The sequence below is a fragment of the Bacillus rossius genome, chromosome 1 (assembly GCF_032445375.1).
Source record: "Bacillus rossius redtenbacheri isolate Brsri chromosome 1, Brsri_v3, whole genome shotgun sequence".
NCBI classification, from domain to species: Eukaryota; Metazoa; Arthropoda; class Insecta; order Phasmatodea; family Bacillidae; genus Bacillus; species Bacillus rossius.
Genome location: NC_086330.1, coordinates 84,804,578 through 84,820,043, shown reverse-complemented (window position 1 = coordinate 84,820,043; position 15,466 = coordinate 84,804,578). Strand labels below are relative to the sequence as shown.

The window sequence follows — 15,466 nt, the reverse complement described above, 5'->3', positions numbered from 1 at the left end:
ATATTTGTAATAGTGTGTTGGCTCTATGAGGTGTTGTTGGGAAAAGTTTTGGTTGGGTTGTTAAAAAAAAAATAGGGGGGACGCCAAGATGAGTTCTTGCCCCGGGTGGAAACTAGTCTACTTACGTCACTGACAACAGAGTGATCTTCGCACAGAAGCCAGGGTTATAAACGTTCCTCGAGTTTCATGAGTGCTATTGTACCAATAAACCATCACATAATTTTCCTCATATTAACAGTATATACTGGTAATGGATAGCTACAGAACATTTGATTTTTTTTTTCTCTCAGTAGATACACCACGTACGATCTTACTGGCAATTTCACACGCACAAATATTTTAAAGGCAAAGGAAGTGAGCTCATAATCAGCCAGGAACGCAAATCTATTGGATTCGCAAAGAGCAGGGGGGGAGCGGAAATTCGCAGGGGGGGAGGTAGTTGCAGCCCGAGAGTTTTGCGCGCGGGTTTTAACAGACACAAGTCATCTCTGTGTAGGGTGATTGTATGTTGTATACAGCCCATATGTTGGCCAATGTGCATATAATAAACAGGAAACTTTAAAATGCACAGAAAGTTTTCCATAAAACATAGTTCTGATGTTTAAGTTCATCAACCCCTTTCCACAGTCGAGATTCTGGAAGCGCAGGCGGGGCCCTCAGTGAGGAGCTTCTTGGTTCCTGGTTCCCTCGGGATAAAAGCCCATGTAAGTCAGCTGTTGCCTCTCGCACTTATATCTTATTCAAGTACAACGGCAAGTTCATTAGAATAGTAGACATAAAACACATTTCCGTGATCTTCCGCAATAGAGGGAGACACAATACCATTTTCCTGGAGAGGTTTTTGGGGAAATTTAAAATAGTATGGCTGGCAGAAATTTTTGTATCTGGTATTCCTTTTCATTTTATAAATTTTACATCGCAAAATCAAAAAATGGTGAATAAAAACAAACATCATGCTTGTCATAATGGTGCTGCTGATTGTGTCCACGAATATAACAGCAAGGAGCGGGAGAGAGTCCACAGAGTGGACTTATGTCCTTCCTGCGAACCACGGTGGACCAACTGGCCTCAGGACTGACGGCCTCCCTCGCTGGACTGGCCTCGGCTCCCGAGGACAGTCGCAGGCTTCCGCTCGTGGGAAACGTGGCGGATGTTTCGGCCGACCTGTGGACCTCCTCGAGGCGTCCCCCCAACACGCATTCCAACCCAGAGAACCCCGACCCAGTTCGCTGAAGTGGCACAGTTACGTCCAGACAGGAATCTGCACGAGGTGAAAAATGCCTTAACCTTGAATTAAAATACTCCCTCCAGTATCTAATTATGTTTCTCACTGAATAATCAATAAAATACATTATTAAATCGCTTATTAAAGTGCAAAGTTTGGACCAGTGATAAATTACACGTACGTAACGGTACTTCCATTTCTGTTTCTTGTCTGCCTTGTTATTTTAATTTTTTGAAGGAAAATCGATCTTGCATACCTCTTTACCGAATTAGGTAACTAGGTAAACCGGTTTAAAGGCCTCAATATTATGTAGGTATAAATCAGAACAAAATTTATATATTCGTTCCATATTATTTTCTGGCCATTTGGCGGTGCTCTTGGCACTTCGTGATAGGAGTCGAATGTATCGTCTCTCATAAATTTTCTTTACTGTACTTAGTTCTAGGAAATGTTAGGGGAAAAAAACAACCCGTTCTAGGCTAATCGCTGAGAAAAAATTTTTTTGCCCATAATGGAGCAGGCAATAATTAGGGACATATTTTAAAATGTAACCGTTCAAAGAAGTTTTGACAATGGTAGTTAATTTTGCAAAAAAAAAATAATCGGTACACCTGGGTTAAGGTAATTTAATTCCAAAAACTACAATGGAATAACGACAACAGGCCCACAGACAAATTAGTGTAAACCTGTTTGACTGTGTTCCTTTATTCGTACGAGATTCAGTCCATTCATTGCTGACAAGCTTTGAGCTGCGTAACGCAGGACAGGGCAGAGCAAGATAGAGCAGGGCAGAGCAGGGTAGAATAGGGGAAAGCGATGGAGGGTAAGGCAGAGCAGAGCACAACGGGGCACAGCAGGGTACAGCAGGGGAGAGCAAGGATGAGGGACTGCGCACACATTCGTCCACGTGCAGAAGTTTTGCGAGGCAGTTGACGAAGACGCTGCATTGTGGTGTGTTCAATTTTGTTGTATAATTAAAATCTAGGAACCAAATTACTCAATACTATGGTCGGCATGTGAAGTGACTACAAATATTTGAGCTAAGTCTGATGTATAATGCCAGGTTATAAATATCAGTTACCTTTACTCCATTAGAAGTAAAAGAACGTAAAGCTGTAGAAAAGTGAATAGGTAGGTTTACATGAAGAAATAAAAATAGTAATTCATGTGGAATTCGCTCTAACAAGGTAATTATCCAGTGAACGATTTGTGACCTATTTCTGTCTGAGTCGAGAGGAGTTTGAATACTTTCATAGTATGATTCAACACCGACTGAGATATGAACACAGCTTATGTGTCAGGTCCACAAGTGCTGCACAAGTTCCTGCTCTGATCTGTGTCTCAGGTGACGGTGTTCCCTCCCTGAAATGAGCCACAGAGGCTGAGCGGCCTTAAGACCCTGTCACACGGTCAAACATTCGCTTCCAACACCTTCCAATATGTTAGGCTAAATATTATTGGAGGAATATGACGTCATGGAAAACTTCATTAGCGCAGCCATATTTGTGTGACAAGTTGGCTGACGAGTTTCCATCAATATATTTTGAAAATAGAACAGGTTCTAAAATATGTCGGATGTTAGACAGAATGAGCCAATCAGGATCGTCCCCAGAAAAAACGGAATTGGCATCCGTTTCCGTCACAAAGAATCTTTAAAATGGTGGAGCACCCATGGGCTTAAAAAGGTTATAAATAGGAAATAATTATAAAAATGTTAATAACAATGTCGTAAGCTAAATATTTTTTATGTAATCAGCCAATGGCGTGTCTTAAACTTTAAAAATCACATAAATTGAAATTTTTATAACTATTTTTAATTTTTTAATTTTAAAATATCTCAAAATTATTATAATTTCGAAAATTCCATCTAGCACTGTTATGCATCATTTAATATGAAAATTAAGTTTTAACTGAAAAGTTTGAAAAATGTCAGTTAAAAAAGAATTTTGATACATGCAAATTTGAGGTTACCGATTTAACTTTATTTGATGGAGAAAACTGGAAGCAATTTTTCGTCCAATATTACCCCTCCAACTGTATTCCCAAGTATAATTTGAGACGAAGATTTGACAGTGGGGTAGGGCCAGCAGCACCGACACTGCACTCGGTGTCATGCGTGGGAGGTGTCAGCTCACGTGTCAAGGGCCAGTACAGTCGCGTCAAGGGCAAGTACAGTCGCGTCCACGGCGAGCTGTGTGTCGTCTCGCCTCGGGGGCTCTGTGCGCAGGCTTCGGAACAGTCGCCGCGCCGTTTGGTGCTCGTCTCAACACTTTGGAGAGAAGTCCTGGCTGCAACTCTGTGCGTGCACGGTAAATAAAACATACGAAAATGAAAGTTGTTCTGGCTTCTTTTTGTGTGTAATTGCAAGAGCAGTATCTTTATTTGTATACCTGCAGGAACAATTCTACAGTGACAGTGGCCATCGCTGAAGTGAAGCTATCTCAGAACATGCTCCATTGTTCGTGAGACGAAGGTGTGTGCGTCACCGCTAAGAGAGCTCCACATTCCACGGCGGTGTTCGTTGGTTCCGACAAACCAGTCCACCTTGGAGAAGTCTGAAGGATACAGTTTACCTGAGCTGAACATTCCAGTCTTCATCGCCACATTACTTTAATTTGCAGAATTGCAGTTAGTTTCTTGTAATTTTTTTTACGGCATTCTTTCCGCAGCCAGTTTCCAAAGGGCATTATTTTGCACGACTACAGTAGTTTAACCGTGCTGAGTATGGACCTTGGATGCTGCCGCGTATGGACACAATTCAGAGGCCGCGAACCAGGTGTGCTGGCGTCACTTGCTCTCGAGTCGCCAGAAGAACTGACACTGCACACAACAACGGGAATACAAGTAATGATTCCCGCGTTTGTTGTTGTTGGTGTTTCCAGTCGTGCCTCAATGTAAACAAATGCTTCGTTCCCGACTTGCACCGGGAGTGAGAGATGGCGTACACACTTGATAATTCTACGTTCTGTAAATGATTCCCGCAATGGGTAATTTTGTTTTAATACAATTTATTGCTCATATCCCGTTGCAAATTTGCACCGTTTTGTCGTGGAAAAAATTAATTAATGCCAAATAAAAAATAAAGATTAAAACATAAACTCACAGAAATCAGCTGGTGTCAAAGAGATGAACCCAATTATTAACCTAAACAGGTGTTATGGACGACAGCACAGACGAAGACATTCAAAATTATCTGTCAGAGAGCGCAATAATTCCGCGGAAGTTTGAATATGTTCGATATCAGACAGCACAAGAACTTTTTACTATGACAATTTTAGTTTACCAAAATATATTCCAGGGTAGTTTCATTAACATTAAGTTTCATTTGGCACACCAATACCTTTAGAATGTGCCCTAATGTTTATGAACGTGACTATTTACGGGTTTATACTGCTATCGTGGTTCCGCCATCTTTGTGTCACATTTCCGTTCCTCGAATTCCGTAACAAATGCCGTATTCCGAGAGCTAGGATGTTCACACGTCAAAATAAAAGTACGGCTTTAAAAATAAACTGAGCTTAGATTTCATAAAATTATTTGCAGCGCCACAATTAAGTCATAATTTTTCAAAGGAATTTTTATGTTGTTTTTTGACTTGTGATGCTTTTTTTCTTCTTTTTTTTTTTTCACCTAACGATGCGGTTCTTTTTGGATACATTCTCGGGTGATACATTCCGTTCAGAACCGTCGCACGAACTATCTCGTGTTGTCCAGCTGAACAATGACTCCCAGGATAAAACGAAACAAAATGTGAAATGGGTAATTTTGCCTCGATGTCTTGGCCATCATCCTTAACTTCAGGTAAGTAATTCTTCATGACGTCAGCAGCATGTCGACTGTGTTGACACAGCTGCTGCTGCTGCTGCTGCTCCGAGGACACGGGTCCATTCACAAACGTCTGATGGGATGTGCGATCTGACCGGGGCCCGCCCGAGTGCCTGCGGCCTTCAGTTCGCTCGCTGGCCGCCATCTCGCCCCGCTTCCGGCGATACCATCTCCCCTCCCTCCCCGGGCCACCGCCCGAGCGAGGTGGCGCAACGGCAAGACGTCCGCCTCGCGCTCCCGAGGACCTGGTTCGAGTCTCGGTCACGCACCCTGATCGCGGCTCTGCGCGGTTCCCCCAAACCACTCCAGACAGATTCCCTCACTTTAAGGGTGTATGTCCCGTACAAGGTCATCATTCCATATCTACGTCCCACGCTGTTAAACTCGCTGACTTTTTGTATGGCTAAACTTTAACAAAATGAAAAAAATGACAATAACTTTATCGCATACTTTTTCCATAATTAGCTGGAAAAGTCGCATTTTTTACTATTTCGTGCAGTATGAATAAGGAGTATGAAATGTAATACGAAACTGGAATTTTTTAGGTTTAAAGTCAGTTTTACTGCTACTATGTGATTTTTTTTTAAATTCATTTAACTGTTTAGTTAATTTTAACAAGATTGGCATTGTTTTAATAAAATTCCTTGTCGAAAATCGGGTCCAAAGCCAGGGTTTAGTATTTTTTTCGAGACTTTTCCGCTGTTATCGGAGCAGTTTTACTATATAGTTCAACCTTTCGCTCTGTTAAATTGAATGATCCTACAGTCGACGCAGCTGCTCCGGCAGCGAATTCTAGCGGCGGGTGCGGAAACTTCGTGTGATTCGCGTCGAAAATGTGGTTGAAAACACAATTTTCGTATATTCATCATTTTGTGTCCGGCTGCCAGCATACCCACGCTTCCTTGCTGCCGAACGGTCACGGGTAGGGTAGGTGACCCAAATATGAGACCCGGCCTTAATATGAGACCCTTGGTTATCTTGACAAGTAAGAGCTACTACCTATCAGCCGCTCTTGGAACTACTAGCAGCCTCCATTTCCCGACCACGGATAGAGTGAGACATTTATCTGATGCGCGCGAGATCCAGAATAACAGTTTATACGATTTTCTTCATTTTGAGTTTTCGTGAGTGGCATCTTGCAGCTTTATTATCAACATAGAGGTACGTTTATATTAATTATCCATTCATACTTTCTTATGAGCAGTGAAGTAAGCTTCCATGTGTATAAATAAGGAACTATGGCAGTTTAAAATTTCAGCCTTGTTGATGTGTTTTGTAGCGGCCATGACAAGGTGCCTAATATGAGACCACTTACGTGTCCTAATTTGAGATAGGGTCTCATATTAGGAGTAATGGTCTCATATTAGGTGATTTAGACTTAAAATAATACTGTCGCTGTAAGAACAGTAACTAATAAGTTTAATTATATATAAAATATCTTAAAATTTTGTGATAGAACATAGTTAGATATGTAGGCCCTGCTGAGAAGGCCAGGGAAAGCCACGTTTCGATCATCTGCTTACCTCCACACTCATCTCATAAGATGCAGCCGTTGGACGTAGGTTTTATGTTACCTCTCAAGACATCTTATGCTCAAGAAGTAGAAGACTGGCTGTGCCGAAACCCAAATCATGTGGTTACAAACTTTACAGTGGCTAAACTTTTCAGTGGCTAAACTTTTCAGTGCTGCATACCAAAGAGCAGCAACAATGGAAATATCTGTTAATTCTTTTAATAAAACAGGCCTGCTTCCATTTAACCGAAACATATTTCGTGATTATGAATTTGGTGCTCTATCTAAATCATTAAATGGCTAAGAAACTAGAGAAGAAAATGGAGCTCAAGAGAATTCAGATACAGCCATTTGTAGAGAAGACCAGAGCCACCAAAGAGAAACTTCGATGCAGACAGATCAGCCATGTTGCAGCAGTGTAGTTAGGCCCTTTATCAGACCTGTGGATATTTCACCACTACCAAATTTTCCTTCAAAAGAAACATCCAGTAGATATGGCAGTGCTAATGTTATCACATCATCGCCATACAAAACAAGCTTGGATGAAAATGTCGCAAGAATGAAAAAGGCTGAAGCTCGTAAGAAATTGGTTCTTGGGAAACAGAAAGTAAACGAAGCTAGACCTACACAAACCAGATCTCGCAACACGGACAAATTAAGGATTACTACCAAATCATTCATCGCTGTAGATTCTGAGGACTCCAGTGACGAAAATATTTCGCTGCATGACAGTTCAAATGAAAGTGATGGATCTGAAAGTGATGATGATGCAGCGTGTTTGTTATGCGGCTGCCTTTTCTCAGAGGACAAACATGGCGAGAAATGGCGACAGTGCCTCAAGTGCTATGGGTGGGTTCATGAAGATTGCGGAGCTGATCCATGTTTTGTGTCTCCTATGTGTAACAAACAAAAGTGCAAAAAGTGACTAAATGATATCAAATATGGAATTTGTAACATAATGTAGGGGGTGTCTCATATTAGGAACACATTTTTGTTTTCACAAAATTTCGCATTTTTTTTATTTCTTAGTTTAATTATTTTCTGTATTAATACAAGTGCTCAATCCTGTTTTGAAGTAAAAGTGCATTACATAATATATCATATAAGATAAATAAATCTACCAATAGTGGTTTTAATAACAAAATATAAATATTTTAAAAAAGGGGTCTCATATTCGGTACACTTGCCCTACTAAAGCACTAGACGACAGCTGAGTTTAAGGGGAAGGTTGCCCCAAAGAAAGAACTCCGGCGGTCCTACTCTACAAGTCTCTTACCAGAGTAACCCTTACACTCGTCTACATTGTCCCAGAGCCAGACAGCACGTGTTCTCCGCCCTGCTTTGTTGGCCTAAATCCCCCGTCGACCACACCCAGTCAAGGTTCATCCATTCCCATCCCGATCCACGAGACACGTTCACTTCTGCCAACTTCCATTGTTCCAGACTCTACCTTCGTCTGTACAAAGCGTTGTCTTTAGGAAGTATATTTATGCACATGTGCCCTTGACGTCAGCAAGTTAGTCCACAATGTCTGTGATAACACTTTCTGCGCATTAGGTATTTTCATAGGGGATTTGTAACAATATAATATTCCTTAATACTGCTCTTTTTACAATATCACTGTATGACAGTGGACTTATTTATGATGAGGCTACATGTCGTGTCCTTACACTATACAATAAACTAAAATATAACAGTTTACATACTTACGGGCTGGATCTAATTCTGAAGTCCACGCAGATGAAGTCGCGGGAAGATGCTAGTGTGTATATTATATATATATAAGTATATATATATATACATACATACATACATATATAAGCTATGAGAGTGAATGTTTACGATGAGCGCGCATCATGCAACGAAATTTTCACAGGATGAAAAAAGGCTATACACAAATAAAAATTATATATGTGCTTTTAAATCATAGATTGTAGTGAATATTGAATACTGGTTCATTTAATAAAAAAAAAAATTCTTGTGAATATCATTGATGAAAATTGTGTCTATCAACATTTTCAAGTGTATTTATATAAGTGAGGTAATGTTTCTGTATTTATTATTTATTTGCATTATAAATTATTACAGTATTATTTAAAAATAAATTAAATTAATAAATTAAATTACATATTTATACAATTCATGGATTTTCATTATTAATTAAAATTGATGATGATTATTTTACAAATTAAAATTAAGTACTGAGTATTTATTTAACTTCTTTTTAATTAATGATTTATTACTTTACCAACCGTTATTATATCACTCAAGTCGTTTTATTATTTCATTTCTAGTAATTAACTAAATGCAAAACTAGAGTTATTTTGGTGACGTCAAGTAAGTATAACTTCTAGCGCGCGCATACACGCCCCTTTATGTTTAATTCAAGGCGCGGCAGAGGAGGGGTGTGTGCAAAGAGCAGTGCCAACGTGGCGCCTGCACAGTCCCACAGGAAGCTCGGGTGCAGCGGCTAATTCATTAAGATTTCGCCGAGTCGCGGAAACAGTCTCTCACGTCCGTTCGCGGTCCAGCCAGCTAGCGCCGGCCTCGCCGCGGTCCTTGGCATTTACCTCGACTGTAGCTGTCCCGCGCGCGGGTCTGACCTAGGAGCTCCCGGCCAGCTTGTTTGGCCTTTACTTAATACGGCCCGACCGATACCCGATATAGTCAGACTTGTATTTCTTTGTGAGACAGATTTCACTGGCCGTCGAAAGTGTCCCGTCATATAAAATTTATTGTTTGAGACGCATGTAATAAATATTTCATTTTTATCAAATTTTGATCAGCTGCATTTGCCACACTTTAAATGGCCAGATAATGAATAAGTAAAAGCCCAATGATAAATGTTATGCACAGTTTAAAAAAAAATCAAACACTAACATATCGCCAATTGATAACCCACACAGGTCCTTTCAGATGGTATAGTATGACGTCAGTGCTCTAATGGAGTTCAAGACAAGACTATAAGTATTGCAATGACAAGATTATTGTCTCATTGAAAGGTGTAATTCCACTGTCTGCATACATTGCAGCGGCGAGATTTACATCAAAAGGTTAATTTAATTTATATTAGATGTAAAGTATATTTTCAGTTGTTTACATCGTAATGCAGATCTTAGTACGGGTAACTCAAGTCTCCTGATTGTATAGACAATTAATTATTATATATTTCAGTGCTGAAGTTAGTGTCTTGTCTTACTGTATACCATTCTCCTGATTGTATAGACATTGCATCTGTGAGGTAAATGTCTTACAGCGTGCAAGTCTCCTGGTTGTATAGACATTGCAACGGTGAAGTTAGTGTTTTAATGCATGCAAGTCTCCAAGTCGTATAGCCAATGCAGAGGCGAGGTTCGTTGTTTACTGCATGTAGGTTTCCAAGATGTATAAAAATTGCAACAGTGCTGTTAGTGCTTTAATTTATGCAAGTCTCCCATTAATATAGACATTGCAGTAGCGATGTTAGTGTCTCACTGCATGCAAGTATACTGGTTGTATAGATATTGCAACGGTTGTGTTAGTTTTTTAATATATGAAAGTCTCCTAGTCGTATAGACATTGCAGCTGTGAGGTTAGTGTTTCATGAATACAAGTCTCATGCTTGTATAGACATTTCAATGGTGAGGTTATTGTTTTAATGCATGCAAGTCTCCTAGTCATGTAAATATTGCAACGGTGTGGTTAGTGTCTCACCACATGTAATTCTCCTGGTTGTATAGACTTTTTAATGCATGCAAGACTCCTAGTCGTATATTTAAGTGCAGCTGTGAGGTTAGTGTCTCACTGCATGCAAGTCTCCGGGTTGTATAGACTTTCCAGCGGTGATGTTAGTGTTTTAATGCACGCAAGTCTCCTAGTCGTATAGACATTGAATCCGTGGGGTTAATGATTACAGCACGCAAGTCTCCAAGATGTATAGATTTTGCAATAGTGAGGTTACTGTTCTAATGCAAACAAGTTTGCAAGTCGTGGTGAGGTTCGTGGTTAACTGCATGCAAGTCTCCAAACTGTAAAAAAAAATTAGTGTATGCAAGTGTCCTAGTCGTAAAGACATTTCTGCAGCGTCGAGGTTAGTATCTAAAGCTATAAATGTTTCCTGGTTGTATAAACTTTGCAGCGGTGAGGTTAGTGGTTTAATGCATGCAAGTCTCCTAGTCGTATAGACATTGCAGCGGCGAGGTTCGTGGTTTACTGCATACAAGTCTCCAAGCTGTATTAAAATTGCAACGGTGAGGTTATTGCTTTAGTGCATGCAAGTCTCCTAGTCGTATAGCCAATGCAGAGGCGAGGTTCATTGTTTACTGCATGTAGGTTTCCAAGATGTATAAAAATTGCAACGGTGCGGTTAGTGCTTTAGTGTATGCGAGTGTCCTAGTCGTATAGACATTGCAGCGGCGAGGTTAGTATCTAATGCTATAAATGTCTGCTAATTGTATAAACTTTGCAGCGGTGCGGTCAGTGTCGTACTGCCGGAGGAGCGGGGTAGTACCTGGGTCGAGCTGCTGGCGCTGCTTGTACTGCTGGGGGCTGGCGGGCCAGCAGAGCACCAGCACGAGCGTCGCGGCGCCCAGCAGACTGCGTGCGGCCATGTGCGAGGCTGTGAGGCTGAAGCACCGACTCGCGTGTCCGCACCGGGCCGTGCACCGCGCCGCACTGCGCCAGCTGCCCCTCTCGGCGGCAGGCGGGGGAACTGGGAACTGGAGTGGTGCTGGGCCCGCCCCGCGGGTGAAAGTCAGTCCGCGCGGGCTCCAGGTGACGTATACCGAGTCCCGCCTCCGCGCGTGCCTCCGACATTTGCCAACGTAACCGTCAATATGTGCGGCTGTGTACATTAGGAATCCTAGCAGTCACACGCTATTCTTAAGCTTATTAAAAGCAAACTTGCATTTTGACACAAACCAAGGCATGACTATTTAACACTTCTAGCATTTAAACTAAGCTATACCTTTTGCTATTAGTTCTTATAATCCAAAACAATGACCGTCAGCAACGACCCGTAGGTCCAGCCTATTACAGGAACCCATCTCTTCTAGGATTTAAAATATGAAGGAAAAAAACAAGCTAAGATAGAATAAGAAAATTATACCGACTTAGCTACATAATGTTACAGACACAATAATTTTGGAAGGGTTATTGTAAACCTTAGTGGGCTACAATAATGTTCTTCCTCCCCCATTATAGCCCGACATGCCTCGTACAGAGAAGCGGCAGGAATTGTGTTTTCATGTAGTCTGTATTCAATTTCAGTTTTCACACGTGTTAATGTAAGTTTTTCTTTCATAAAAACTTGAAAAGTTTGTTTCATGTATTTAAAATTATTAATATGTGTATATGTGTTCATGTGTTTATGTGTATATAACTTTTTTAAACAAAATAATCAAACAATTGATTTAAGATCATAGAATGAAAACGAAAATATAAAATTTTCAGTTTTATTTTTAAAACCAATATATTATTTAAATGATTTTATTTTACGATAGATAATTATGTAATTCTAATTTGTAATTCTTAATTATTACATAATTATATTATATTTACATTCGAAGATTGGGTTGTTTTAGAGTTTTTTTTTAAGTGATTATGATAACTTTACAATCAATTATTTTTTTATATTTGTTTTTTTATTTGGTTTCAGCCCTTATTTTATAAAAACAATATTTGCCATAGCCTATGTAAATAGTATAGGTATAATAATCAGTCCGAGCCCTGCCTTCTGGGTGTGAAGGAGGCGACACTGTCCGCCATTTTGGATTATGATGTCACGGTGGTCATCTTGGAAGAACTTGACCTTGGACTTTGACCTTAACATTTGACCTTGAACTTTGGCATTGGCCTTTGGCATGACCTTTGATAATGACCTTTGATCTTGTCCTTGACCTTTGACTTGACCTCTGACCTTGACATTGAATTCAGCAGCCATATTGGATTCCCCCATTTTGTTTTCGACTGCTGGAGGTCACCATATTATTTTCTCCTGCTGGAGGTCACCATATTGTTTTCGTCTGCTGGAGACGCCATTTTGGATGATGTCACAGCTGCCATAATTTTTTTTTCTGTTCTGCTGGAGGCCGCCAGCAGACAAAAGCAATATGGCGATTACCAGCAGACAAAAACAATATGGCGACTACCAGCAGATGAAAACAAAATGGCGGAATCAATGATGACTGCCATGTTTATGGTCAAGTCAAAGGTCAAGGGTCAAGATCAAGGATCAATGTAAAAGGTCATGGTCATTCAAGATGACTGCCATGGTGTCATATTACAATATGGTGGATAGTGTCTCTGCCTCCACACCCAGAACCCTGGGTTTCGTACCTACTATCATATACTACTTATATATTTTTACGATACATTGCTTTGACGATAGCTGTATATTCAAGTCTCTACAATGAAAATATCTAGCCGACAAAACAAACCTGATCGAGTTCTGTCAAGTCTTTCAGATTCTATTATTGTTTTTATATATCGTAATTCCTCCACGATGTGAATTTTCCTAGTCTTACTCAGGTGGCAACTTCATCTTGCCAAATGAGCATAGCTAGACACTATTTTATTTTATAAGTACTTCATATACATATATACCTACTTATATGCGTGTTTTTTTTTTGTGTCTCATTGACTACTGGGTCATTAAATACGGAAACGTACAATATAATCCAGAGAGGTGCGTGCAGACTCCCACCCGCAGTAAGACACACATCCCAGTTTTTCTGTAGACATGACTCCAGCTGAACTTGTCTGTAGACCACCTGGCAATATTCTTCTGTCTCTGCTGGTGCGTAAAGGCCGTGATCTGCCACGACTGTAACGATCCTTTCCTCGCCGGCCCTGATCCGCGCGAGGAGCTTTTTCTGCTCTGGGCATGGCCAGTGACAACGCAACATGAGTCGTCAGGAAACTACTACACATTAAAAAAAAATATCTTCTAACAAAAAAGAATGAATGAAGTTACTGTGTTTTGTAGAGATCATTTGAAAAACATTTCGCAACTAATCGTCGTTTTCATTCATTCTAATTATGGAAGAACGAAAAGTGTGATGGACTAATTACCAGCTGATTGGATTACATGCAGAGTATTTTAACATAAAAACAAATCTATTTCATTAAGAATTAATTACAATAATATTTAGAACAATGATAATTAAAAACAAACATTAAATACCAAATATTCTTCTGAATATATCAAGATGTGCCATCGCTCTCCACACCGAAGCTACTCGCTCGTTACCCGGCGTCTCTCCCAGCGTACTGTCGACCGGGTGTCATGCAGAGGCCGTGCATTGCTGTCAACCTCCTGTCTTACTCTGTCTTACTCGAGGTTTATCATTGTATTTTATTCTGAACTTGCGCACAGCCAGTATTTATTCCCCTCCGTGACACACTAAGTTTCATCGCCGGAAGGTTACAATAGTGGAGTCTCGTCACCTACCGACACTTTCCATGCTTCAAAGTCCGTTACGCAAATGAGTAACTGAGTAACGGGCGTACACGGAGGAGGACACGGAATTCTTCTTCGCTCCCCATGGTTGTAACTCATAGGAGTCAGACTTAATATGAGTACACCAAGGCTTCAGGGAATACTGGAGGCCTTGAGGCAACTGCCTGTTCCTCGACATAAAACTCAGTTTACAAAAGATCTAATTAATTATATTCACAGTTGTTTATTTTACGTGGTTCTGCTGTACTGAGGAAAAACTGGTGGGATGTAATATTGGTAAATACGCTACTGTAACCACACACCCCTCCCGACGGAGTGTAGTGCGAGGTGCACGGAGGAGGGAAGACTGCTATCAGGCGCCAGAGCCACACAGCCGTGGAACAAAGCGCGATGAGGCAACACTCGGTGTTCCTGCCATTGTTCCCGGGGGCGGCCATCTTCCCTCCTGCATTGGCCGGTGACCTTCTGGCTGCGGCTCCTGCCAGGGACCGGCACTCGACTGGTACTCATCGGCAACCAGGGCCGCCACACTCCAGCCTGCTATTTGCACTCGGGCCGCTTGCCTCACCTCAGTAGCCCGCAGTCCCCTCGACTCCAGCTGTGGCGGCGCGGCACTCGCTGCCGTGAACTGCGAGTACACCTGTCTAATCGCCGAGTTAGTGAACAACTGTAACTGTGATGGAGTAGTTTTGATTGGCGAGTAGTAAATTGAAAGTGCAAAGTTGTTTTGAAGTAGTTATGGAAGTTTTTTAATACATTTATATATGGCCATAAATCAGGGGCGCAACAACTAAATTTCCAGGGGGGGGGGCATAATACCTTTTTATAAAGAATCATCGATCCCCCCTATTGAAGCGTAGGGTTGGGGGTGCTCCCCCGGGAAAATTTGTATTTCAAGGTGGAAAATAGTGCTATTTAAGCAGTTTTATTATCTAAAAATTTATTACACAGCACTTTCTTTGCCCCCGTTTGTCCCCACTTCAAGGTTTCAGAGGGGGGGGGGCAGAAATACTCTTCCCCCCCCCCCTGTTGTTGCGCCCCTGCCATAAATATAATTCTTCTTAATAATACTTACATTATTAAGGGTACCTTTCCATTTTTTAAAAAAGATTAGAATATACATTTTCTATGAGTTGCTTTATAGTTTTGATGGTATTGGAATATCAGTTTGTGTACTAATTAATGAAAGAGTTTTATATCGCTTTTAGGCTGCCGCCAATATTTTATTTTGATGTAACAGCCATTTGAAATAATTTTCCTTTGAGCATTTAGTTTCATATTTTTATTTAATACATATGCTATTGTTTTAATTTGTAGATCCGTAAGTATCTTAAGTAATTAATCTCTACACAGTCTCCTTTTTGTTGTCTTGATTCTCTGCTATCTGCTTTTTATGTTACCGTACTTGTTATACCGTCGTTCAGGGGAGTTCATTTGTTTATTTGTTTTACATTTTCATACGCGA

The 15,466-nt window shown here is 40.7% G+C and overlaps 1 protein-coding gene across 1 annotated transcript in view; it reads right to left on the bottom strand.

The window, feature by feature from the left end:
* LOC134538819 (brevican core protein-like) overlaps positions 1-11,243 on the bottom strand; it is a 102,055-nt gene extending 90,812 nt beyond the window's left edge. The window contains exon 1 of the mRNA XM_063380330.1: positions 11,053-11,243. Coding sequence (XP_063236400.1) covers positions 11,053-11,152 — 100 coding nt within the window. The 5' untranslated portion in view covers positions 11,153-11,243. The remainder of the gene's footprint in view (positions 1-11,052) is intronic.
* Between the last annotated feature and the right edge of the window lie 4,223 nt (positions 11,244-15,466).